The 26,766-nt window shown below is 41.0% G+C and overlaps 5 protein-coding genes and 1 long non-coding RNA gene across 9 annotated transcripts in view; 4 read left to right on the top strand and 2 right to left on the bottom strand.

The window, feature by feature from the left end:
* Nucleotides 1-4,906: 4,906 nt before the first annotated feature.
* Nucleotides 4,907-6,239, bottom strand: Gr57a (Gustatory receptor 57a). The gene is made up of 2 exons (XM_017169607.2): nucleotides 5,082-6,239; nucleotides 4,907-5,023 (listed from the first exon to the last, which is right to left on the bottom strand). The coding sequence occupies exons 1-2, from the start codon at nucleotides 6,237-6,239 to the stop codon at nucleotides 4,907-4,909; spliced, it is 1,275 nt and encodes a 424-aa protein (XP_017025096.2).
* Nucleotides 6,240-12,049: 5,810 nt separating this feature from the next.
* Nucleotides 12,050-12,480, top strand: LOC108076555 (uncharacterized). Its single transcript, XM_017169465.1, has 2 exons — nucleotides 12,050-12,131; nucleotides 12,191-12,480. The coding sequence occupies exons 1-2, from the start codon at nucleotides 12,050-12,052 to the stop codon at nucleotides 12,478-12,480; spliced, it is 372 nt and encodes a 123-aa protein (XP_017024954.1).
* Nucleotides 12,481-12,997: 517 nt separating this feature from the next.
* On the top strand, nucleotides 12,998-13,762 carry LOC108076556 (uncharacterized). The gene is made up of 2 exons (XM_017169466.2): nucleotides 12,998-13,068; nucleotides 13,191-13,762. Exons 1-2 carry the CDS (start codon nucleotides 12,999-13,001, stop codon nucleotides 13,760-13,762), a joined length of 642 nt encoding a protein of 213 aa, XP_017024955.1. The 5' UTR covers nucleotide 12,998.
* A 437-nt stretch (nucleotides 13,763-14,199) lies between these two features.
* On the top strand, nucleotides 14,200-14,947 carry LOC108076557 (uncharacterized). Its single transcript, XM_017169468.2, has 2 exons — nucleotides 14,200-14,269; nucleotides 14,361-14,947. Exons 1-2 carry the CDS (start codon nucleotides 14,200-14,202, stop codon nucleotides 14,945-14,947), a joined length of 657 nt encoding a protein of 218 aa, XP_017024957.1.
* Nucleotides 14,948-15,541: 594 nt separating this feature from the next.
* Nucleotides 15,542-16,967, bottom strand: LOC121502924 (uncharacterized). 4 transcript variants are annotated; one of them, XR_011444502.1, is made up of 3 exons: nucleotides 16,746-16,967; nucleotides 15,943-16,030; nucleotides 15,542-15,862 (listed from the first exon to the last, which is right to left on the bottom strand). It is a non-coding gene; the product is annotated as an uncharacterized lncRNA (long non-coding RNA). The 4 variants fall into 4 exon arrangements; XR_011444503.1 differs by lacking the exon at nucleotides 16,746-16,967 and adding an exon at nucleotides 16,246-16,539 and having other exon boundaries at nucleotides 15,943-16,017; XR_005991126.2 differs by lacking the exon at nucleotides 16,746-16,967 and adding an exon at nucleotides 16,246-16,534.
* Nucleotides 16,968-20,058: 3,091 nt separating this feature from the next.
* Nucleotides 20,059-26,766, top strand: part of dpr1 (defective proboscis extension response 1) — a 50,944-nt gene continuing 44,236 nt past the window's right edge. Inside the window, exon 1 of the mRNA XM_017169861.3 lies at nucleotides 20,059-20,849. Within this exon, the coding sequence (XP_017025350.1) occupies nucleotides 20,765-20,849 (85 nt within the window). The 5' untranslated portion in view covers nucleotides 20,059-20,764. The remainder of the gene's footprint in view (nucleotides 20,850-26,766) is intronic.

The raw sequence follows: 26,766 nt of genomic DNA, 5'->3' as shown, positions 1-26,766 counted from the left end.
ACCCGGAGGGGCTTTGTCTAGCTCATGGTGTTGGCCTATTGGGTTCGATTTGCTTTGGTCACCACTAAGCTAACTGATTTTTACGGTCTGTGTGAGCTCCATCAATAGATTTGGCTTGCAAGGATGCCCATGAGTAAATGAAAATATTGATATTTGAATTAAGGCGAGGCTTCGGTTTGAACAATTTCTAAGAGTAATTGATTGCTGATTGGGTTTATCACTTTTCACACTCTCAGTGAAACATGGAATAAAAATTAAGCTGAGAGAGAATGAAAGCTTATTTTTTGCATGCTTTCAATTTCTATTTTACTTATAACTTTAAAAATGAAATTGCAGGTTATTTATTTTCAGGTAATTAATTTTATTTTCTCTTTGAAATTCTTGAAATAAATATCTTTGCTTGTTCTATATTATTTTTTTTAGAGTTGGCTTATGATTTATATTTGCATTTAAATTGAAATATTCAGGTATTTTTTTTGGGTCAGAAAAAGGCCTTTAAATTTTTATTAAATTGGAAAATTTTTAGACAGAATGCGAAGAGATTTTTCATACATTGAACTGTAGCATTTTAAAGTATTAATCTAAATTAATCTAAATATAATAAGGAAATTTAAATTATTTTGTGAAACCAACAAGACATTTTTTAAATTTAAAATCATCTTCAATTTAGGTAATTTCTCTGACATGGCTTGTTTAATGCTCTCTTTTCATTGTATTTAATTTTAGTTTTATGAAAACCCTTAATGACCCTAAGGGCAAGCGAATGCTTTAAAGCCTGACACCTGTACGGTGTCTTTTAAGACGTTTTTCAATTCAAGTTAAATTGCTGGAAACATTTCTGGGTGGCCCAAAGTTTTCGGCCCTTGGCCAAAAGTGGCCTTAACCCTTAACCTTTTTGGGGCACCCCTCTCCTTGTTCATTTTTGCTGCTTAGGCAGCCTGCGCAAAATGCTCGTAATTTGCTTGTTTCTTTGCACTTGAATTAGACGTGGATGTGTGTTATTTTGAGCCATGTCCTTGCAGCTGCGCCACTTGTAAAGTCGTTTGCTTGGACTGTGCAAACAAAATGAGCGAGCAGCGAAGAAGACTAGTAAATGCATTAATGGATGCACCCACCCGCCGTTCCAGCTTCACCTGTCCTGCTCCTGCTCCTCTACCGTCTCTACCGTCTCCTCATCATCCTTTCAGCACGTGTGAGTGGGCCAGGTGCTCTTGACATTGCCCTGAGTAAAAGGAGGCTTCAGTGTTTACGCTGCGACATGGCGAATGCTTCAGCCTGAAGAGTTCTCGCTGCCCTCGTCGTCTTTGATTGCGTGCTCGTCTCGCTGGGATCAGAATATATACATATGTATTTATATATACAATATGTGTGTGTATATAGTGGGACTCGTCTTGGGCTCGTTAAGTGTCGCCTCCTTATGGCATTTCATGCTATTTTAAATGCATTTGAATAAATAAACACTCCTACGGTGGCAGTCGTAAAATGTTTATTACGTGGGCAAATGTTTGTGTCTGGCCTCATTAGGAATTGAAGCCGAGGGCCAAGGCACGGGGCGAAGGCGACAATGGAAATGCAAATGCAAATGCAGCAGGCTACATTTCGCACTTAATGCATTTTTAAATCAAAATCCCACAACGCACATCCCGAAGACGTTTCGAAATTGCATTGAAATTGCTTTAATTGAGTGGATTTGCAACCGAATCAAAGTGTCCCTGAGGGCATTTCAAAGGACCTAAAGGGACTTTCCAACGAGGTGTTAAGTAAATAGGTACTTAAAATAGTTACGGTTGATTTAATAATCAATATTTAAGTCCATGTTTTGTTTAATCAGTGAAATTTTGTTCTAAAGTCTTTCATAGTTGAATAAAGAGGTACAGAGCTCATAATTTGCACATTTTTATTAAATAACAATACGTTTTTACCACAGATAAAGACAAGCCAAGTTAACATCTCAAGACATATTTTAATATTTGAAAAAGTAAATGTATAGTTTATTTTCACGATTTGTCTGCCTTCTCCTAAAACATTTTTTTTAGACAGAGAGAGAGAGTGAGATTTAGTGACAACTCTTTAATTGATTGCCCCATCAATTATGCACATCGCGGGGCCCACGTGTGGTATGCGTGATATTTCATTTGGTCCTTGATTAACTCACTGCCTCAAATATTTGCCAGCAAATACAGCATATATATGCTTAAATGTTTGCCCCCAAAAGAGTAACGAAACTATTATATTTGCATATGAATTGGCCCAAAGCCCACCACCTACCACCCTCCACCTCCTGCAACTGCCGCCTCTCTGTCCTCTTTGTTTGACTGTCAAATGCTGAGCAAACATGGCGAAGATTCATGTATCTCAACTTCAGGCTGACACTTTAAGTGGAAGTTATGCAAATAAATAAATGTGGATTGACTTGACAAGCAGGGAGATATATAGACACACACTGACAGTTCAAGATGGAGTGGGGGCAAACATGCAAAAGTAATTAAACGATATGGCAATTTCCACAGACATAGAACACAAATAGGGTTTAGTTTCATGTTTGGTTTAAGTTAAGACAAAGCCAATAAACATATTTAATAGTTAAGAAGTAATCAATATTTGCTTTAAAATATATTACAAGTAAATTTCTCCCTGGGAAATGCCCATATTATTGACAAACTACCAAGCATGTGGGCCCCAAAATACAGGATTCTCTTTATAGAATCGCTGGGCCGCATAATTATAATGAATCCTTTTTGTCAGCTAACTTAACCCTAATTTGCGCCAGCTCGCATTATCCTTGGGTGTAAACACATTGCCTTTGCCATTGTCTTCTCCCATGCAGGTGCGAAAACAGTTAAGAGCGGCGAATGCAAAAACGCCGCCGCCTGCTGCCTGCCACGTCTGCTAATTAAGCTCCAAAATGGTAAATGGAAACCGGAGAATGGAAAATGGAAAATGTAAGGGCCGAGGAGGAGTGGCTGAAAAACTCAACTATTCCTCTGCATTGTTGCTGCGACTTTTGTGCATGAAGCTGCAGCAGCAGATGCTGCCAGAGGAGAGCCTCAGACTCATCCCCAGCATCCCCATCGCCTCCTTCTTAGTGCCCCCTCCCCGATCCTCTCCAGCTGATGCGGGCATCGCGCGAGTTGTGAAAGCTTCAGCCCTGACCACATTTTAATTGGGCTAAGCACACGCCATGTGCCTGTGCCGGTGCTGGTGCCGTGCATGTGTGACATGCTATTAGTGAAACTTTTAAATGAGTTAGTTAAGTAAAGCGGGTTACGTTATTATGAGTTTTTGGCTTGGACATTACAAAAGCTTGTCAGCTCGGTCTGAGCTGGGGATTCAACGCTTTTTCATTCTTTGCTCCCTCGAACAATGGGTAGAGCAAAGGTCCTTGAAGGTATATCATGGTTTTTGAAATCAGAATGTTGCTGGGATGTACCTAAGTATTAATAGTAAAAAAATAACAAGACTAGGGTTTTTTGAATATAAAAATATCAGTGATAAATTCGAAACCTTATTACCTTTTGTATTAAATTTATAGAAAGAATCTTTCTGGCAGAAGACAAACCAAATTTCAACCAAACTGGATTTAATTACATGGCCTATATCCCTAGTTTACTAACGCTCACCGAAGGCATTGCATTCCCCTGTAAATTCTATTAAACTCAAATAAATGTTGCTTGCTAAGTAAATGCGTAGAAAATGCCTAGTAAATATTCTGCCAGGCATACAAAATCCCTGTGGCCGGACAAATTGAATGCAAAATCTATACACAGCCTCGCTACTCGATGTTTTATTGGGGCAAATATTATTCTGGTAATTATATTCGAACCTAGTGGGCGCAATCAATTTTCAATTAGTAACATGCAATAACTCCGAACACATTTCTTGAAAGGCAAAAACCGAGGGGATTGCCGTTGGTAATTATTGCAAATTATATGGCACCGAACATTGGTGTATATAAACGACGACGATTGCAGTCCTGCCAATCGAATTTACTTGAATATGGGAAAAGGAATGCGAGGGAGAGAGCAGGGCGAAAAAATATTATTCAATTACGCGTCATATCCAGGACAATGGTAACGATGAGCATAAAAGCAGCCGCCGCCGCCATCGCCATCGCCAACGCCTTCCCATAAATACACAAAGTCTCCCTTTCAGTCAGCCCCCCAATGCCAATACTGTGTGCCATAAATTGAAGTAATAACAGTCATGTGGGACACGCGGCATACCCATAATAGTTTCGTCCTTCCTGCGAATCTTTGAACTGTAATTTTCGAAATTAAATCAATGTATAAATGGTTGACAACAAGCCAAGCCGGACCGCATTCCGAGCCATAAAGAAACAACATTCCATTGCCCTTTTGGCATTCCCCGAGAACTCTTTGATTTATTTTCGCCTTGGCACATTCCTGATTGACTTGAAAAAATCAATAGAAAGTGTATTCCACACAATTAGCAGTGAGGGGAGGGGGCCCTCCTCCCACGGAGGCTTTCACCTGGGCATGGACTGCATTGATAAAACTGCCTGCCGACTGGCCGGGTCATCCCCTGGAGGAAATTTACATAAAACTCAAATAAAATAAAACGACAAACGTAATAATCATTAGGCGGCGCTCTCCTGGGTGCAGTCCACACAGTGGACAGTGGGCACAAGATGCCTGCAACTGGGAGTTGGCAGCAGGAGCTGACTTATTTATGGAGTTTCCATGTTAACGAGCCACTCGCAGTAAATTAATTTGGTGCGAGATAAATAATACCTACGGGTCGGGCATCAACTCGAGGAGGTTTAAGGTATTTTAAAGGTTACAAAAATAGCATAAGTTTAAATAACAAATTTAGAGTCTTGGGAATAAATTTTAAAGAACTTCGCTTTTATCTCTCCAGAATACAAATAAGCGGGTGTACATTCCTTTTAGTAACCAATCCAATCTTGTAGAGCAACTTTCTGCTGTTCAATTTGCTCACCCATCTTCTGGGTCATGGCAAACTGGATAAGGATGAGCAAATAGTTGACCAGGATCGAGGTGAACTAAAATTATTAAAACAAAATAATACAATTTCACAATTCTTTAGAGAAAACTAATTACCAGAGCAATAACCCTCCTGTTGAGAACGACATCTAGGCCGCTGGTGAACTGAATCCTGGCCTGCCTTCGCCAGCACATCAGGGACTCGACCAATGGACGGAGCGAGGCAATCTTTGGGAACCAGTTGTCCAGCTGCTCTACAAGACGGAGGCATCGCTGGGCCTCGCGGATGGTTCGATCGCAGTAGAAAGGGGCGATCAGCAGCTTGTAGAGCGGAGTGGCCATGCAGAGGGCCACGTAACCGAGCATTCGATAGTTGATGCCCTGCTCCTCCTCCTCTTCCTCCTCCTGCTGGTCAGCTCCACCTCCACCGATTCCCACAGACATTCCGAATAGGATGTACAGCTCGCTGGTGGTCATGGCCAGATCGTGGGCAATGGCCGACCACAGGCTAAGAGCGTATACAGCATTAATCTCCTGGACAAGGTAAAGCAGCTCCTGGACCATGACCACCATTTGTCGAATGCGCACTTCCCTCAGTTGCTTCTGGGGAAAGCGCCACTCCAGGAATTCTGGATGGAGCAGCTGCTGCAGCAGGCGGAAACGAATGCCCAGCAATTCGGCCAAGTTCATGTGCACATAGCCCGTGAAGTGGGGTCCGCCCGTAACTATGGCATAGCAAAAGACTGAGATCAGAAAGAGGACTCGGTGACTACTGCCCACTTGTATGGCGGCACTGTTAATGGCCACCAAGTACAAAACACTGACCAGGGCCAGGATCACAATGTTTTTTTTCAGCATTTTCCTGTAATTCAAATTAGCTCCAAAGTCCCGCATCAGCTTGAGATCCAAGGCGGCCAATCTTTTGTAGATTCCCAAGTGGCGACGGGCTGCTAACTGCAGGGATGCGACAGTGGCCACAAACACTAATGTGGATAGTGCCAGTTCCTGGACAGCGATGCTCAGAACCAGCTTGTCGGCGTGCTTTAGTTGCTCTTGAACATCGTCGGCGGCCAAGAGGACACTCAGAGAACCGAATAGTCCTAGTAATGTCAGAACAGTCACCACCAGGGAGTAAATCCTGCGCCACCGGCTGATCCTGAACTGTGATCCTCGACCACTAAAACCGCTGCAGCCCATCATGAACTGGAGGCCACAGATGAAGCTGGCGCAGTCGTAGACGGTTTCCGGTTCGCGGAAGAAGTACAAAACGGCCATTGCTTTAGGCAGAGGAATATGAACTGATTATTACAGGTATTATGTCAAAGATGACCTCAAATATTAGCCCCATTCTGTAGGAAATACACTTAAAATTTTGTATGAATGTGCTTTAAGTCTAAAATATAATAGGTAGGTCTTATAATATTAAAGAAAATAAACCAAAAGAGGCTTTTCGTTAAGTTATAATTAGTTGAGAGTTGAGTGCTGATGTGTTAACACCAATATTTCTATATTTTTCGAAAAGGATTAACAGGATTCTCAGTGTGTGACATGCCAGCCACCTTTTCGAGCATATAAAAGCTATTAAAGTAATTTAGTAATTACCTCGATTACTTTCGTGATAACTTAGACAAGTGCTTTTCCTAATTTATGAACAATTTCCCCTTGCCATTGTCTGCGGCCAGCAATCTCGGTGAGCGCGGTTACGCAAACATAAATGATTTCTAACAAAAAACAATTCCTAGCACAAACTACTAGCAAACGTTTCAATCGCAAAGTTGAATTTCAATTAGATTGGTTTTGCGGCTAAAAGTTACTATATAAACTGGTGAAAGGAAAATAATTTAATTTTTGCAACAGTGGAAGTGCTGTCAGTTTAAATACCATAATCCGAGGGATTATGGCCAAGCTGGAAAAGTTGTTAATGCCTGGTGACAGAGCTCAACCCTTCGAATTGGGCCAGTTCGGCAGAGATGATATCCGGCATGATTTACAGCTTGCCCGGGAAGGTAAGGCATCGGAGGGCCATTTTGTTGGCTTTAATTAATAAAACTTGATTAACGGAAATTTTATGATTGTCCAAACGGCAGCAGGAGGCAATCAATCATCGCCTTGGCTCGCTCTTTCCCTCTCATTCACTTCTGTTAATTATTTTGCATTAAATATTTATGAAATTCCCGAAAGAAAAAGCCAGCGCACGGGGACAACTCGGTTGGGAAGAAGTGTAAAATTAATTAGCCTGTGTCCGGACGGACGAAGAACCGTCAAATGGTTGCAAATGACAACTGGAGAGTTGGTTAATAAATTGTTTGCTGCACATTTGTGGTTCAATAGACAGGGACACACATGGGCATAAATAAATGCGAATGCGATTTCGAAATTATTTATGCGCAACTGTTGATTTTCTGGCTGATTAACCTTTGGGAGCTTAGCCAGGAAATACATTTTATAAATTAACTGAATGTGGGAAACTGGATGCTCTGCCTAAAGTGCATTTAGTTTAGATAATATAAAGTATTTCCAGCAGTGAAGAGACTCCTACTTCCACTTAGAGTATGTCCTTGTAATTACAATGATTTTTTTTGCCAATTTTGTTTATTATTTATCGCCTTTCGCTTCAATGCTCAGCTATGTAGTAACATATGCGCCAACATTTGCATTAACAATGGCAATTACCAAATCCAATCGGAAACAATTGGTTGGGATTCATTGGACTTGACTCGGGTCCGGCAGGCCTGCACTTTTCACAGGAGCTTCTCCGCCTTTTCAGCCATTTGTCCTTGTCAATTAGGCACTCCTTTTCTACACACATCCTGGCTGACAGCTGGCTGTCTGAGTGATGGGCCGGCTGATTGACTCGCCGAAATGTCCAAAAGTAAAACAACACCGAGACACCGAAAAAAAAAGGGAAATCAAATCTCCGCCCATATGGATTCAATTAACGCTAATTTAAAATGCCAACATATCTGGAGAGGCCTCTGGAAATGGGAAAAATGGGAAAATTCGCAGCCCGTTTTCCACATGACCCCCATCAAAATTCCGTTGTCAGCGGTTCAGGGTTTGACACTCCAAAGGGCAGAATCGGTAACAACAACTTTTTCGTGTCAGGCCAAACAAGCTTTGATTGAGGGCAATAAGCGAGCCAAATTGAGTTTAGAATGTGTTGGCCATGTTTATGAAATTGTCAGATGGATCATATATAAATAGTATAGTATAGTGGCATTTTCAATAACCCTTTTTTTTGCGAAGGTGTACTCAGGGAAAGGGTCTTATAATTTAAAGCAAAAGTGAAGGATGTAATATAACAATTATTCTTAAAATATATTTAAATATATCAACGTACAGATAGTTGAATATGTTTCAAGTTTGAAATCAGATTTTTTAGTTGTTAAAAATTAATATAATAATAATGATTTCATGGCTATTTAAATTATTTCTAAATATGGTTTTATTGTACTTAAAATTTTCTCTCGTTATATATTTCCCATTAAAGCTTATTATTAATTATTTATTGAATAGCTTTTACCGTTTGTGTTTTCTCTTAGAAGATTATTAATAATTTTTGTTAATTAGCTAAATTTCAAAAATAGTCAGCAACTGTTCCAAACTAAACTCATTTAAAGGTGATTTACATTAAATTTTTTCATTTTTACCTTAATTCTTGTTTGTTTATTTCCCGTAAGCTTTGACTATTTATTATTTATTTAGTGCCACAGGAAAAAGCTTTTCCTAAATAAACAAATATTTTGTGTTGAACTATCATTTAAAGATTTAAAATACATATATAATATCCTTTGAGTGCCAACTGTGTTTTTCCAGCAGTTTAAAAGATTGTTGTGGTTTGTTTTTTGGGGGGCAGAAGAAGAAACCCATTTGTAGGCACTTGCCCGACTGAGTGCGTCCTAATGCCGCTCACAATTAAATTAAATAACACCATAATTAATTACTGCCCACGCACACACACTTACGGCAGTAGGGACTCGGTTCTCGGGACTTGATTTGCTGGCCAAGAAGGTGCTAATGTCCTGGCCCATTCATGGTGGATTGGGGATGGTGTGCGTGAGTGAAATAAAGAATGATTTATGGCGGTAAGCTAACTAGCGTTCTGTTCCCGAGCGGGCCACGCATGTTCCTGTTCTCACAATTAGGCGGTGACCCCCGTGTGGAAATGGTTTGGAAGGGGAAGAAGGGCATAAGGGTATGGGAGGCACCACTCGCTGAGCCATAAATCGCATCATAAATAAAAGGGCAGAGTCGCAATGGAGCCATCAAGTTTGATGCAACTTATAACCGTATTTGGTCATAACCGAGCCAATGGGCCTGCATTGATTGGATATATCGGGTGTCCTTAAGCGTCGCTGACGAAGGCCCATCAACATCTTGAATGTCCGCCCATCAAGGAGCAGTGATAACGCTCCTCTGCACAAAGGCGTTTAATGTTAACGAGCAAATGGCCCCCAAGTAACTGCACTCCTTTCCTTCCCGCCACTTTTATAAATTGTGTTATGCATAAAGTTTATGCGAACGTAATACTTACAGATATATACTTATAAATATATATATATACATATTTATAGTCAAGGGTTATCATCGCGGCTGCTTTATCTCGCCCAGCCGCTGAAATATGCTTCTGTTCCTTCTCTTCCTATCTGCCCGGCATCTTTCCGCGCTGCATGTTCATTTGATGCCGGTGCTCTCCGGCTGCTGCCGCACAGCATAAAATCCACTCAGCCGTGCCACATAAAACCCGCAAAAAAACGATGGAATTATGGTGCCTGCTCATTGTGTTGCAGCTTCTCACCTCGCGCCCAGAGCCTGCAAGCAGCACAAGTTCCCTGCATTCCGCAAGAGAGCTGCTCCTGGGCAAAATCAGGGGTATATTAGTTCACATCATCTGTGGGATTTCCGCAGAGGGGGCCTTGACAAAGACTTCTTAATTTAAATGAAGACGAGGGACTGAATACACTGGGGAATAAAACTCCACACTATGTTATTAAGGAAGTTGGAATGGGGTTGCGTTTAGTGCGAAATTCGCACTGCGAATCCTTTTTCAATAGGGCTTCTCGGTTTCCTTGCGAGACTCCAGAACTAACATATTCCAATCGGTTTTCTTGGGTGAGTGTTCAGTATCAACCCTTTTCGAATCCGGTTAAGTAGTAACCAATTTCCAATGGGTTCCACGTTTCTTTTAATCATTCTCTAATAGGGTTTTCTGATGACCGGTATATTATAAAATATATTAAGTTCTTGTTCGACAATAATTATAGATAATTTTATTTTAATGTTAAATGCAGTTAATTAAACTGTTTTTTTTTTTTTCTGAGTGATTCCTTAACCCGAATAGAATATTTTCATTAAAAAGATTCAAGATTCAAGACCTGGGCTTAGTCCAAATAAATTTTAATTATGTGAAACACAATATATTGGGAGATATGCAAGATCCGATCCAGCCTATACGCACTTTGGGCTCTCCAGCCACAAGGCTGCAAGCTGCCTTTGAGGCAGCAGGCAAGCCGATTATGTTGCACGTTCCCCGGGAAACGGCAACTTTGCTGCCACATGTCGGTTGTCGGTTGTTGGTTGCCGGTTGCTGGCTCTTGGTTGTTGGTTGTCGGCTGTTGGGTGCTGGATGTTGAGGCTCGACGTGTGTCAGAACTGATTAATGAGCTGCAAATGATGTTATGCGCAACGCCCGCTGCTAGGGCGTAAATCAGAAATAAGCAGGCGTGCCGAGGAGAAGAATGCTGGATGCTGGGTGTTTTGGAAGTGGTCTTGGAGGTGATGGCTGGGTGCAGGCGCTATATAATGATGCTAATGATGCTGCCGATGTGGCATTGTTCGCGTGCGCAGACAGCTCGGCATTCATCGCCTGCCCTTGCATTTGTCACTTGTTGCTGCACAGCTGCTCTCTCCCCTTGACACTTTGTGTGTCCGCCAAATATATCCTCTGCGGAGTTCTATTCTAAATATCTTTGGTTGAATCCCCCAACTGGGGTCTAGAAACTTCCCCGCCAATTGGCAGATGTCAGCTTTAAGCCATTTTAAAAGGCAAATGTCTGACAAAGCAGCAACTAAAACTTTTTATGCGCCACTTTGCCCGGCCATTCACAACTTGTACGTGGCAAATAAAAGTGCACCCGGGGACCGCCTGCGTAACGCTTGCCAAATGGGATAGACAACACTTTGCTCCTTCCCCCAGCTCCAGCTCCAGCTCCTGTTCCCGGCCTGGAAACAGATTTAAGTATGCAGTTGTAAGCCATAAAATCAGCTTAATACTTCCGCCGAGCCACAAAATCTGAATTTATAGTCAACACAAGGAGTACAAGCCAGAAGGAGAGTTCGAATTCGAGGCTTTGATTTGGGAAATGTCTTTGGGAATACCCTTTCAACGGGATTTGAGAATAAATGCGAGATTTTATTTTGTATTGGAAAATTAAACATTTACTTAGAAAGGCTGAAAATAACAAATTTAAATCATTAATTATTTATATACATTTTGTGAGGCTTCTATCTTTATTTCCTTTGTTCTTTATTTCAAATTTTATATAAAAATATTATTAGAAACTTTAATCAATTATAATATTAATATCTAATACAAAGGAGGGTATGATAACCCTCCCTAGGGTATCTGGAAAAGATTTAAAATAAGAATCTAGAACACTAACGAGGAGAAATGTGCTGGGCCCTGTCAACGACTGGCTCACATTACATAAGACCAGTTTCTGGGTTTGGTTTCCACTTTGTGACACGGCTCGATGGGCAGGTCAGCTGGCCAAGGGAAAGAATATATCTACGGCAAATGCAAATTCCGACGACCCCCGATGAGATTGCTTTCGCCTTCTTCGCTGCTCGTTTGCCATAATGTTTCCATATTCATATCTGGCAAAGTGAAAGTGCTTGATTAGCAAAAAATAAAGAAATCTGCCTGCTTTTGGCGGCTCCGAGACTTAGACACATGCGGAGTGACTGATTGCCTGGGCCTTGTGTCAGTGACTAGTGATTAGTGTTTATGCAAATGGGTTCTAAAGACCTGGCCGGGGCATATAAATCAATGTGGATGTGAGGAGGTCGCGCCAAGTCTGAGCGAGATGGGCGACAGCCACAAGTGGATGAGGCAGCTGCTCTTGGTGGGCCTGATTGTATTGCTGAACTGCAATGGAAACCCCTTAGGTGGGACTGGCAGAAAAACCCTTTTTTTCATCAACTAATGAATTTTCTTTGCCCCACAGCCAGGCGGCTAAGATTGCGTCCGCTGAATGCCATAGAGATTCGGCATTTAGAGAACTCCTTGCCCGCAGGTCGATCGGTCTCTAGTGGATTCGCTGGCCTCACCGGCTTTGCTTTGGGTTTGGGAAAAGCCCTGACTGGTGTGTTTATCTATGACGTCATTACTGCCAATATCACCGAAGCCGAGGAGAGCAGTGTCTCAACCAGTGGTTCTTCCTTGAGAGAGATCTGTCTCAATACGGGTAACTCCAGTTCGGATATAACTTGCATTGTTTACTACACTAATAATTAATATAAAATATAGCAATAAAATGATACAAGTCTAATAAATTATTAAACACAACACATAAACCTAAAGGTTTGCATGTTAATTCACACTACTTAAAATTATAAACTTATCTCATTTTAAAGCCTTGATAAATATGAAAAAATATATATTTATTTATACATTTTTATTCTGTATTTTGTATTTTAAACATTCCTGACCTGGCGCATATTATTTTCTAGCTGATTGTTTATTCTACCAAGCTAAATGGAATTTGCGAATTAAGATAACATATTATTTTTGGCTACCGCGTGGCGTGAAATTATTCAATGTATCGCATATAAAAACCTGTTTCGGGGTCGCCACTCTGTCAGAGGTCAAACTTTTTATGTTTTCAGAGGAATCTATGATTTTGGGAATGGGAATTTGCATATATGCAAAGCTAGGCACTTTCTTTGCTTCATCGTCACACATAAAAGTGACGCAGAACCCGTTGGCCGTGTCAGTTGTGTTTCTACGCGATTACGCGAAAGATCTTCGAAAAGATGAGGTCGTCCCGGAATTTGACATTTAGCATATTCATCCTCATTGGAGTTATCAGTGTCGGCTTGGAAGGTGAGTAGTGAAAGTTGATCTTTACTCAACAGGGTGTTTTTTTTTGTGGGGGGAATAAATTTAAAATTTTATAATATTTTATACAAACATAATACTAATCTCCTTTAAATTTTGATCTGCAGCTCGTCGCCTGGTCCTGCGACCCTTGACGCCGAGGGAATTGCGAAATGCTCTGGATGAATCTGGAATTGGTTCAGAATCTGCAGCTGGAAAGTCTGTGTCATCGGCTTTTGCAGGACTCACTGGCTTTGCCTTGGGCATTACAAAGGGCATCGGAGGCTCAATCCTGTTTGATGTGGTCACCTCTAATGTCACCATTGATTACATTACGAGTTTGCTGAACTCCACTGCCAATTCTACGAGCAGCAGTGGAACCGCCCAGGAGATCTGCTTCAATAGTCGGAGTGTCGACGGGGAGGTCATTAATGGCAGAAGCAACGATGACGCCTACGTAGATGACAGTGTATATCCATCGGGAGAGTGGAGGCAAACGACATCGGGTACTGGTACTGCTGCTACTGGGACATCGACTGGTACTACGACTCCTACGACTACTTCCGGCTCTAATGGAGTCACCTGCATTGTCCTAGGCTCGAAGGGATATCGTCGCAGGCGCCTACTGGAGATAAGACCAGGAACATTACCTAGTCGCTCCTCAAATCGATTGAGAAAGTATCGCAGGACAAGGTTTTAAGAAGGATAAACACGCCTAGCCTAGTTTAGCTTTAAGTTTATTTATTTATTTATTGAATTCGATTAGTTTATTAAACTTTAATTACTCTGCATTCTGTCTGTTGTCTTTATTAGTTGTTGGATATCTGAGACTCCTACCAAATTTGTAAAAAAAAGTAAAATTAATTTTATTACATCATCAAGAAATGGAGATAATATATTTTATATATACACACTACTATATACTTCTCTATATTTTCGAGAATAATTATTCAATGCATCGCATCAAACCAGTTTGGGGTCACTGCTGGGTCAAAGATTAAACTTTTTATTTATTAAGAATTTGAATATGCAAAGTTTTTAACTTTCTTTGGCTTTTCTCCATGGTTAAAAGTGAGCCGATCCCGTTAGGTGCTTCAGTTGTTTTTTTGAGCGAATACAAAAAGGATCGTCGAGAAGATGAAGTCGTTTCTGAGTTGGATATTTTTCTCACTCATCCTTATAGCTACTATCAGTGTCGGTGTGGAAGGTGTGTAAAGGTTAAACTAAAAACTTTTAAAAACATTATTAAAAGTTCAGATTATTAATATAAAAATTAAACCAAAAATTGAATAATGAAGCTCGTCGTCTGGTCCTGCGTCCTCTGACGAAGAGAGAACTCCGCAATGCTCTGGAGGAATCTGGAATAGGCTCCGACTCGGCAGCTGGAAAATCGGTAGCTTCAGCCTTAGCAGGGCTAAGTGGACTTGCCCTGGGCATTACCAAGGGAATTGGCGGTTCATTACTGTTCGATGTGGTCACTTCGAATGTCACCATCGATTACATCACTAGTCTGTTGAACTCCACCGCCTCTTCCACGACTTCGAGCAGCAGTGGAACCTCCCAGGAGATCTGCTTCAGCAGCCGCAGTGTCGACGGAGAGGACCTTAAAGACCGAAGCCAGGATGAGGCTTACGTGGACGACAGCGTATATTCATCGGAAGAGTGGAGACAGTTACCTAGCAGCACCAGCACCGACAATTCCTGGACAATCAATAATCCATCAACGGATACCACCGCACCCACAACAGATACAAACAGCGGAAATACCTGTATTGTCCTGGGATCCAAGGGATATCGTCGGAGGCGCCAGCTTGAGATTCGACCAGGAACCCTGCGTTCACGCGCCTCAAGGCGCCTACGAAAATTCTACAGGAAAAGGTTTTAGTCCGTGCAAATTTATCGATTTCGATTAGTTTATTAAATTTTAATTGTTCCGCATTCCATTGGAGCTGGAGCTGGGTCGTCTTTATTAATGGTCGGATGACTTGGGAAAATTTTAGATTGACATATTTTATGATTTGCTGACATGCACTCTTGGGTTCGCCCCGAGGGATTTTACGGGGCGTATGGACTCGCCTTCCGAAAATAAACATTCATATGTGTAATATACACCTTCATAAATATCTTAATCAGGGGAATCTTATGTATTAAATGTTAGGTATTAAAGCTGTAGTATTCTATTTAAAGTAGGTTGAAATTTTCTAAGACAGAGCGAGCCAGATGGGCTTGTCTTTTAACACAGCTCACGAAGCTACTTCCTTCTCTTGGGAAAAACTCTGTTTTATTTATTTCAATTTTTTATTTCTCCCCATTTCCATCACTTTTTCTCTGTGTGCACTTTTGCAGCGTCACGCATATCGCCGTGGCAGAATGGTTATTAATACAAACAGCCACGCACGCAGCCGTCCATCTCCGCCCTTACCCTTTGAGTGGCCCACACACCCCCTCGTTTCCTTGTAGCCTTATGTAAACATTGAAATGTCATTGCCGTCGAGGGCAGCGGCCCGGCACATAAATCCTCCTTGGCCACAATTTATTAACTTTAACACTAGCCGATGTCAACGGCACCCCCCTGTTCGCTTCCAGCTCGCCCAGCTTCCAGTTATTGATTTGGATGCGAAATTTATGTGGTCGAAGGACCTCCAGCCAGGACTCTGTTTAGCGAACTATTAACTTTGAATCTTCTTTGAAGTGCAGTGTTTATGTTATTGTCTGAACCCTGCCCGGCCTGGCTTCGACCGGAATTGCATTAGGGACCATTTATTATTTATGTTAATGCCGTAGCAAGTCCTGTCAAGATCTGAAAAAGTGGTTAGTGATTAAAGTGCGGGATGAGGGGCAAAGCAAACTATTGCTTCAAGAAAACCAAACTCATATTACCATATCTCTGCATCTTCAAAAGGCCATTGAGACGGAATTTGGGAGTAGGTACATATGCTAGGTACAGTGGGACTTCTGTAATTGTAAACTATATGTTTCAATTTTAGAAGAAATTAAAGAAAATTATTTGTAGTGAATTAACATGAAAGTAGAGAAAATATTAAAAAGAAACTATATTTATAAAGGACACTTTCCTTTGAAAGCTTTTTTACTAGCTAAGAAAAATTCCTTTTACTCGAAACCAACTGTGCGGGACTTGTATGAGAGAATCAGCAGCAAAACTACAATTATTGTGCACTTTACCATCGTAGAAAAAGCCGGCTTAATGACCAAGGCCATGACCCCAGTAGGGCAGTTGCTGCCCCTCGGCCCTCCTTCTTCCGTCTCCCTCAGAAATTGCGTACTAAATGCGCTAAATTACTAACTAAATGCCGCAAGTGCCGCCCTTGGGCATGGCTAGAATTTCACAAATGAACGCCCTTTTCGGAAGGGGGGTGGCAAGTGGCAAGAGGGGGTTGGTTGGCTGTTTGGGCCAAAGCCGAATACTGAAGTCGAAGTCAAAGTGAAAGCAAAAGCAAAAGCCAAAAACTGCCGACAGTCGATGACATTTGAGCGATAAGAAAAACTGTTGTGTGGCTTACTTGGTGGCTGCTCCCCTTGTGATTTTCCTAGAGGAGGGTAAGGGTAGCAGTAGGCCAGGGGTCAGGGGTCGAGGCCAGGTCCTTGTGGTTGTTGTTGGCATTAAGTATGCAGGCGTGTGAATTGCGAGGGAGCTGAAATACAAATAGTGAACCACCACCCACCGCCTTTGGCATTGCCCGGGTCTCCTTCTCAGGTCTTTTGCAGGCATTTTTACAGTTATTTTTACAGCATTGAAAATTGTTTTAAATGTTAATGTTGATGTCGTTGCCGCCGAGCTGATAATAAAATCGGGGCATCCCAAAGCCAACGAATAATTGAGTTGTTTTCGCAGGGGTGCCGAGAGTGTGACATACACACCCCCAATGGCCACCCTCCCCCCCTGAGAGTGAGCTGTGAGGAGTCGTCGCACTTGTGTTAAATTATGCGGGTTTGATTTTTATTGCAACGCCGCTCATTTCGAAGCTGTTTTTTTTTGTGTGCTTCTTCCTTTTCCGTTTGTTTGCTTTGCCGGGGTTTCCATTGTTTTATAGAAGGACCTCTCCGCTGAGGTTATGATACATCCCACCCAGGCCCCAAATCAAAATCATCTTGAAAGTATAAACAAGTTACAGGACCCTGCCGTGGAGTGGCAAGCACGCGTGTGAGTGCGGCTGTAATTTGGTCATGCCTCGTTGCCCCAACGAGCTGTTGCCTGGCATTTCAATTAATGGCACTTGCCACCCCTGGAATCTCTTCTTTCCCTTCTCGTTTCTCGTTTCTGAGCTCCAAAGGGTCATCACTTTCACCGCTGCACTCCTAATGAAGCTATCTCCAGCAGTTCCAACCCTTACTCCGTCGCCAAAGAAGAAGTGCTTGGCACTTTTGGGTTGTCAACAGGAGTCAAGAGATAATCATCTGTACGCTGGTAAAAATTTATGGTTGAGTTTGAAATTGAAACTTGGATGGGCTAACTATAAGAAACCGATTTGATTATCTGATAATTGGAAACTTTAACTTTAATAATAAGAATACAAACCAGTTTAGTAACTGAAGAAGTTTAAGTTTAAAAAATAAATGAGCTGAAGGTTAATAAATAAAAGACTTTTGTTGTATTTAAACGCCTGATGACTTGTTTCCCCCTGTTTATTTTTTCCAGTGCACAATTGCAACTTCGCGGCGACACGTGACCGCAGGGATATCGGTTGAGCCCGAATACGCCGCATCGCACGTCTTAATAGATTTTTGATTTGTTTGTTCAACCGCCCCCCAAACCCCTCACAGTCGATTTCACCCCTGCCCCATATCCATATCCCAACTCGAATCCGAATCCAAATCCAATTGTGAGCCGCGCGTGCGTCTCTGATTGGAATAATGATTTGGCAAACGAAGCTAGAAAACAAACCGTGGCCAGATTTTTCCAATTTTTTGGGGAGTAACTTGTTTGTCAATATGGAAAATCAATACGGAATATTTTCGTTTTGTCTTTTGTTAAAGCAGGCGCGTAATTCAATAAAGTGGGAGAGGAGAAATCCTTGACTCCGGATACTGCTAGGTGAACTGAAGGCTCAAGGCTTCGAGGACGAAGATTAAAAGCGCGACCTGAAAGTTTGTCTGCCTCAATTTTGGGAAAGGGAGGTTCCTTTGGGGGAATGGGCCAACAATATTGAGCAACATTTTACAAATTGTTTCAATTAAAAAGTTTACTGCCTTTGGTTTTTCGCCTTTTACTTAATCTATAATCGGCTTGCGATTGACACGTGCTATCGAATGGGAAGTAATGGCTTTCGGGGGCGCTAATTGCGGCGACCTTGGCTGTGGGGTAGATATTTATAAGTCCGCAAAGTTGGTTGCATAATGCCCGCGCAACGTCCGAAACTGTCCGAGTTTCGTAAGCTGGGAAAGCCAAAAGCTGGGCCAATTAATTAAATATATAATCAGTGCGAGAAAATGTTGGGCCAATCCGCAATTGGCAATAATTAATTTAATTGATTTAAACGATTCGAGTTGACCCATTAAGGGGGGGTTAGGAGGGGGGGCTATCGAGTGCATTTGATCTGTTTGTTTGTTCAAAATTAAATTGACTTGTAATTAAAAGTTTCGCAAATTGATTGAAATTCTCGTGTGTGCTTTTCCTTTGTTTACGTGGGGGCGGGGGGCAAAGCGGTCGTCGTTTCGCAACAAATAAGGGAATCCCCGCTGAAGGGAAGTAGAAGCGAAAAAACGGCTAATTACAGGCATTAATTAAAAATGCACTTTTTGTTGGTCAGTTGGACTGCAGAGAAGTTTAGGCAAGAGTCGCACAAAAGAGCTGTCTGAGACGGGGATTCCTTGCCTGGGATATTTTCTCTTTACTTTGTGAGAGTATAAGAGTGAAGGTATTCTCTTATACGCATCCTTAACTGACCTATGCCAGGACATGTTTGCTTACTTTCCACCATTGCCTAATATCTTGTGTTGTGTTGTCCTTTTGAAAGTATTCTGGATTGAGCAGGACTGCCGCTTATTAAATTGTAATTGAAATAAGAGATTTAAGTACAGGAAGTGCAGAAACTATTCAATATTATTAATTGATATGAGAATCCTTTACGCTTCTCGGACTAAAGGCAACCTTTATTTTATAGTAAACAAAACTAATGCTTAGTTATTTTCTTCTTTTGTCTTCTAAAATAAACTGACTCAATCGACTTGGCAATTGATGCTGACAAAAATAAATACTTATAGGGTCGGAACTGACTTCTAAAGTACTTCTTAAGTACCTTTCAACTAAAATTATACCTTTTCAGGGAATAAAAATGATTAAATTAATGAAATACATTTAAGTTCATCATTGCGTATACGTATTTTTTATTATACCTATTATGAATACCTAAGGACTTTGATATTTATTTGTTAATATATTGGATAAATTTTCATAATTTTCAGTTTACCTTAAATATTTTTTAAATGTGTTTCTAGCTCTGCTAGAATAATAAAATATTTATACACGTACTTTTTCAAGCTGATATATTTTATCACTGTTAAGTAAATAACTAGCTCAAAACAAAACTAAACATAACTGATTGCATACGGAAACCACATTTACAGCAGCCAAAACAAACACAAACATTGGCCCTTTTTGGTAATGAAAATTGCCTGAAAATTAAGCAGCAAATATGAAATTTTCATAACACATCCTTGGAAAAATAAAGAAATATTTACAAATATTTCAATGCAGATGCAAGTACGATTGAGTGCCTGGGCAATGCACTTGCAATAAACAAACAAAGACTCTTAATAGCTCCACTCGAAAGTTGCTTGGCAATTTCGTGCTCCAATAACCAGGCCTTAAGAGCTGTCGTCGCTGTCGCTCTCTCTGGGAGCTCTGGCAGATCTCTCTTAGCCGCAGGCCGAGCGTTAACGAAGGCCGAATGGCGGCTGTTCTTCGCTTCCGATGGCGGCTGCTTTCGTCACACGAACACCCAGCTTCGAGCCAGTCACTTCCTGCGCCTCGAACGAGAAGCACGCGTCCCTGATTTATGTGCGCGAGTTGAGCTCAGAACCAGAACCAGATTCAGCTTCAAATTCATTTATAGCCTCAATTGTAGCCTCAGTTCCATATAGTCAGACTGGTGTTGTGGAGGAAAGAGAGTGCCTAATGAGTGGACGGCTTCGGCCCTGCGTGTTAATGGCGAATTAATGACGGCGATTAAAATGCAATAGCCACATGCATAGGCCCCTTAATGAGCAGTTACAGTTACAGTTACAGTTAGAGTACAGTGAAAGAGTGCTATAAATTAAAAAAAAAGGAAAAGAGAAAAACCCGCGCCAAGTGCTGCCTACTTAGCGGCATTTTTGGGGCTGGCGATCTCTGCGGCCAAGTGCTCGTAGCCCATTAAAACGAAAAAAAAAGTTGTGTAAAACTCAATCCGCAGCAGATTAAGACCCCCCGAAAAAACAAAGGGCAGACTAACTGTCAGTGCGAAAAAGAACCAAAGAACGAAGAACTTTCATTGCTCCCCAGGCAGAGCTTAGCCGAGAGTGTGCCCGGCTCTAATTTGACGGAATCGTTAGTTGACCGGCCAAAGTCCTCCCCCAAGAGCTGCCGCTGGATCGCGTGCCGAGTACAAGCGTAATAACAATAAACTTGCGGATAACAACCACGGACACAGATACAAAAATACAAAGATACAGTTACAGGAACAGGAACAGAAACAGCAGCAAAATGTCCCTGCCATCCAGAGCCAATTTTGGATTACTCAACTGGCTCATCGGCTGGCTGCTGCTGCTGTCGATGGTGCTGCTCAGAGGTGAGTCGCCTCGTCCGTTGTCGGGCTTTTTAATTAAATAATCCAATTTATTTTCATTTAATTTCTAATTAAATTTAATTTGTTTGCGCCAAGCGCTGGCTTCTCTAATTGCCCCCGACCGCCACCGTTGCCCGTTTTGCCGTTCCCACCCCTCTTTCAAAGGTTTTCCCTTTGTCGCCTAGGATTTCCCTTCTAATTTCCGGCAACCAGCGAACGAGGTGAAGCAAATGTCAGAGGGGGAATGGAAAACTGGGGGAATGCGAATAGAAATTCTTTAATTTTTGTGCTAAGAATTTTAATTCCGCTACAGAGTCGGAAAAGTTTCCTTTTGTCTCTGTTTGCCCTGGCGCAAGTCAAAAGGTGAAAGCATTTAATGCCCATCTGTGTGTGGCCCCCAAAAAGCGGAGAAGCCACAAACGTTCTAGGAAAACTGAAGGCGCACACAGTAGGAAAAGCAATAAAAAAAAAACAGGGTTTCTCTCTGGGAAAATAGAATATTTGTTAAGTACAAATAGACATGGTAGTTTCTGAGTAATTTCTACTAAAAATACTTGACTTGTTTAACTAAAAGATATACATTTTATTTATATAATAATTCAAGCTCTTTTATTTGCTAAATCCATTTTAAAATTTATTTCAAGAATTTAGAAAAGTTTTTAAGACCTTCAGATATGAAATGGGGTTGAAATGGTATTACAAGTAAATTGAAAACTAAATAGAGTAGGGTTTAAAAGGTTGAATATATATTTTAAACAAAAAATCTTGTCTTGATTTTTTATAGGAAAAAGGTAATAGTTTATTTTTCCAACTTAATATTTTATTAGCTTTTTCTCTAATCCTCATTTTATTATTAAATTATCTTTATATAAACTCTTAGATCCTTTTTCTCTGTGCAATCCTGGCTCTGTCCTTACTCAAGCCCGGGTGTTAGTCCTAGTCCTAGTTTCGCAGCCATCAAGGTCGGTCCGGAGACCATTTGAAGGGTCTGAGGATGAATGGCGAACCGCAGAGTGTATCCTGCCACATGCAATGTGTGTGTGTGTGTGTGTTTTGTGGGTTGGGCAAACAGTTTTATATAATACTCTGCAGCACACACTGGGCCGAAAATCTCACTTTCAATGCATCAAATGAGAGAGGGACGGCCGCCGAGATAGAGATAGAAATGTGGCAAATAAAAAAATAACGCAAAAACTAACAAATACTAACGAGCGGCAGACACTTGAAAAATGCTGTTGAAGCTTGGTCAGGGTCAAAACGCTGCAGGCTGCAGTTGCCGTTGCTGTTGATGTTTCAGCGTTGCATGCGGCATGTTGCAGTTGACACACGAAACTATTGCCATTGGGCTTGGCTTTTGGGATCTCAGTTTTCAGTTATCTAGCTTAACGTTTTCAGTTTCTGGTCTCTGGTTTCTGGTTTCAGCTGTCCGCTGGCTGGCCTCAGCTTTCGGTTTCCACTTTTCAATTTTCTGCTTTCCGTTTGTCATCTGAGAAAGCGGCAAATTGCATCTTTATATAATTTTCCATCATTTGCCTTGCAGTTGTTTGTCGGCGCTTTGTGATTCTCAAATGAAATACTTTCCAAATGCAATTCACTTTTGCGCAAATTGTTTCCTTTGCCTTCGCCGCCTTTGAGGAGGTCCTTCGCCCCGCTCTTGTTGGCTTTTCCTCCTCTGGCATCTGTCTGTGTCTGGGCATTTCATTTGGCTAAAAGCTACTTGAAGTTGGTTAAGCGCAGACAAACAGAAATTACACATTTTGGCAATTGAAAACCTGCAAAAAGGCAAAGCAATCAAAACAAATTCCTGCCGAATTACTTACTGTGTGTGTGCGTCCAAGGATTTTGTTTGGCTTTGTTGATACATTTGGCCAAAGGCGGTGATTATTTGAACTAATTAACATTTTGGCATTTATCCTACAACTGCAATTGATATTGTTAAAATATGTAATTATAAAATTGTTAATTGTTTATTTTCTTTTCAAAATGATTGAAATTTAGTTTATTTTCGGTTTTCATTAAAACTAACCATCGTAAATATAATTTTGCAGCCGATGAGAGTGAGCTCTCTTTTCAATAAACTTCCCCGGGACTTAAAAACTGTTCATTTCATCTAAAAAATCTGAATTTTTTATGAATTATTTTCCATACATGCATTTTATATTGTTGTTTTGGCTTCAATTAAATCTTAATTGAAAAAGTAGTGTTGGTTTTATTAAAAAGTGTATATATTTTTGTCACTTTTTCTTCAATTATCTGACAGGGAAAAACTCGATAAATGCGTGCACATATTTCCATAATGAATTCATAAAACTTTCGATCGTGTCCTTACGCGGTCTCATGTTATTTGGTTTGCTGGTTTATTAATAAATAAATTTTGTCCTTGCGGTTTGCCCGTTTGCCTGTGCGTGTCACTCGGTATGCAAAATTGCAGTTATTTGCACAGCTGTTTGCCATTTAAGGCAAACAAACGGTTTTCCCCTTTTTTCACCACATAACTCTCGCATGAAGCGCGGTTTTTCCGAGTTTCTCGGTAAAGTATTTTTGTCAATATTTTTCATGACGCTAAAAAGGGAAAAATTACACAGGGAACGGGGTGGAAAAAAAATGAAATGATAATAGCTGACGTGATTTTGCAGTTGAGTCCGGTTAATGCAAAAGCCATGTGGCTGTTATAAAATAATTGATTGGGAATCGCTGGAGTGGTAATCAGTGGAGCACATCATTCAGCGGTGTCAGACTGATGAATGAACCGACGCATTGGCCCAGACAAGTGCCTGGCATCACGCACATTTCCCAAGGATAGACTCGAGCTCAATGAGCTCCTCGATGGCGACGGCACCTTGAAGTATGCAAAGCACATACTCAAGGGTTCGGCCGGGGGAAGGAGTCGCCCAGGTTATTCATACAACCTTATGTTATCAGTGATTTCCCCTTCTCTAAAATATATGTATATATATATTTGCACCCACAGACAAATGTTCTTGAAAAAAACCCATATTTTTTATTCCCCAAAGCGGCTTGAAGAAACAAACTTTCTCTGTTGTTGATTTTAATGGCATATGGCTTCGCTGGAATTTGTGATGAATGTGTGGTGAAAAGTTCAGCCGGAAGGGCTGCAGACTATGCTTTTTAGCATAAGCAACATAGAGTGGAGCTCAAGGGGCACCATTAATCATTTAATTGAAGGCTGGTCACTGAAGCTGATTTGGCTTAAGGCTAAGGGAGCTGTTTAGATAAGTATATATTAGGAAACTGACCCAAAATTAAAGTTCATTTGAATAAAATTTAAGCGTAGACCTTGGAAACATCTTTCACCTCAAAACAAAACACTCTAGAGAATTCCTGGCTAAACGAGCATTCAAATGTATTATTAAACCTACCTACCTACCAAATCTCTGTGGGTTTTTGTAGCCAAATTTAAAATTCTCTGAATTTCAGTGAAGAACATTTCAAGGAGTATTGTTTACCACAAATTAAGACTTCTACAAGATTCAAAAATAATTATATTGGCTAAGCTATTGAAACCTTGCTAAGGCATGATTAATTTCTCATAACACCCCAAAGATAGATACCAATTAAATTTAATAAAAAAACAAGTGTAAACTCAGGTAATGTCTGCTTGACATATCTCATAAAATACCTCTTGGCACCAAGTACTTTCAAGAATTTCCGAGTTCTCAAAGGTGTTTCAGAGGCTAGAAGGAATCGCTAAGTTCTGCCAACTAGTTTGTTAATTAAACTTGTACTAGAAAGTTGTTGCCACAGCAAAGATGAAAAGTTCCCAGAGCCGTGGCACATCTATTTCTTTTAAGGAAATCTAAAAGTTTGCCTTATTAAGAATCCGTTTCTAGGCAGGTCAAACCACCGGCATTATTTTTTACCGTTGCCTTCGTAACACTTATGGATTTGACATTTATATGACAGCCAAGGTTTTTCTGCGTTATGTGTATGAGCAAGGTTGTTGTTGGTCCCCTGAGAGTATTCTTTGTTGTTTTTAGGTTTTCGCCACGAAAAAAAACAACAAGAAAAATAAAGAAAATTGTTTTTATTTTGCTTCAATGGGAGCGAGTGGTGTGGTTTAGGAGATTTTAGGGGGTGCGGAAGCCATGTGCGTATATATGAGCATTATTTTTTGATTCACTTGGCACACAGAAAGCGTCTTGCCTTCGAAACTCAACTATTTTGGTCACGTAGCTGTAGCGCAGAGCAAAAACGATGCGAAAACTGAATCAGCCGAGAAAGAAGAAAATTTATGCATTTGATTTCAACTAATTTTCAGAGTCCGAGCATGGCTGTGAATTGTTTTGTTTATTGTCTTCCAAATTAGATGCTGCCATAAATTAGCTTAAACTAGAGGGGAGAGAGCAGCTCCCTGGAGCTACCCATTCCCGCTTCCTGGCCATTGTTGCTTTTACGACCGCCAATAGCCTTGAGCCAAGAGAGACGTGGCTATTAAAAAGCACTCCGCAATCGAAAGCGGGCAACTCCTTGCCAGCTGCGCTTTCTCCCAGCTTTCAGCTGTCGATTTTAAAGCCTTTAGCCAAAGTGCCAGCCCAAATTGAACCAAAACACTCAGAGCACAGCACAGCTCACACAGGCAGACAGACAAGTGTCGTAAAAAGGATATTCTCGACATAAGTTTCGGGTGGGGGTGTGGGGTGCCTGTCGATAAATCCACAGGAGCAACATAAACCAGTTGCGCGGCTCTAAAAATCGTGTAGGCCTCAATCATTTCCCAAGTAAAATTCGTTTTATTAACACGGGGACTCCGGGACACGTCACACGTGCTGGGGACAAAGTTTTCGCCATCCATGGCAGGCCAGGCCAGGCCAGGAGTTCCTGGAGGAGACTGTGTCTTTGTTGCTGTTTTTGCCCGGGGCGTGCCAGTAACCTACATGAGATGTTGCTTTGAGCCCCCTGTCTGAGCCGCTTTTATTAAAAATTCCTCACACAAACGGCCGGGCTATGGCGGGGTATAGGATAAGGGATATAGTCGGATTCTGAGATGGAGATGGAGACGGAGTGGGAGATGCCGAAATAAGCATGTTTAAGGCAACCAACTAGCAGGAAACAACCAACAATTGTCTATGTTGCCGTTGGTGTTGCTTCTGGCGTTGCTGCTGCTGCTGCTACTGCTGCTGTATCTGCTGCGTGCTTTCCCGGCGAAGCAGTTTTATTGCTTTGTCATTCCAACATATTTCACACAGACACATCAGCAGCAACAAAATACGGCGTCGACATCGCTGGGAACTGAGCCGCATCGGCTCCTTATCCTTTCGTCGCTGTATTTTTGGATGCCCCAGCCCCAGAGGGTAGCCCAGGGGTAGCAGTGGCTATACCAATGGATCATAATGAAATTGTATTTCTATTTATTAATATTTAGGCATATGATAACGATATTCTGCAAATTTATATTTTGTATCTCATAGATACAAATATAGCTAAGCGGCACAGAACTTCTAATCATAAATCATTTTTTTCAAAATTATGTATCACTTTCCTTAAAATCCACCCATTTATTTCATTTCAATGTGGTCTATATTCAATAAATCTGCATACTAGTTAACTAATTAGCCAAGAGTTTTCATTGCTTATAACTGTTCACAAAATTTATGACCTATCTATACCAGATTAAAACACAAAACAAAAGCACTTTTATAAATTATAAAACTTAAAGTTTTAATGCCGTTCAATTCTATCTAAGCTGATATTAATTTTCTGTGACTCAAACAATATATCACTATTTAAGTTTACATTTTTATGGCCGGTAACATAATATTTAATTGTTATCAATTAGCAGAACACAAATATGACTTAATTTTCTTGAATTAATGGGATAGGATATAGTGGTTATTGTTTGGGCAGACAATAAATTATTGTTTGATATAGCCTGTGATATAACTCATTGAAAATGAATTTA

Source organism: Drosophila kikkawai, chromosome 2R (genome assembly GCF_030179895.1).
Source record: "Drosophila kikkawai strain 14028-0561.14 chromosome 2R, DkikHiC1v2, whole genome shotgun sequence".
Classification (NCBI taxonomy): domain Eukaryota; kingdom Metazoa; phylum Arthropoda; class Insecta; order Diptera; family Drosophilidae; genus Drosophila; species Drosophila kikkawai.
The sequence above is the reverse complement of the archived record's forward strand: the minus strand, read 5'-3'. Positions and strand labels throughout refer to the sequence as shown.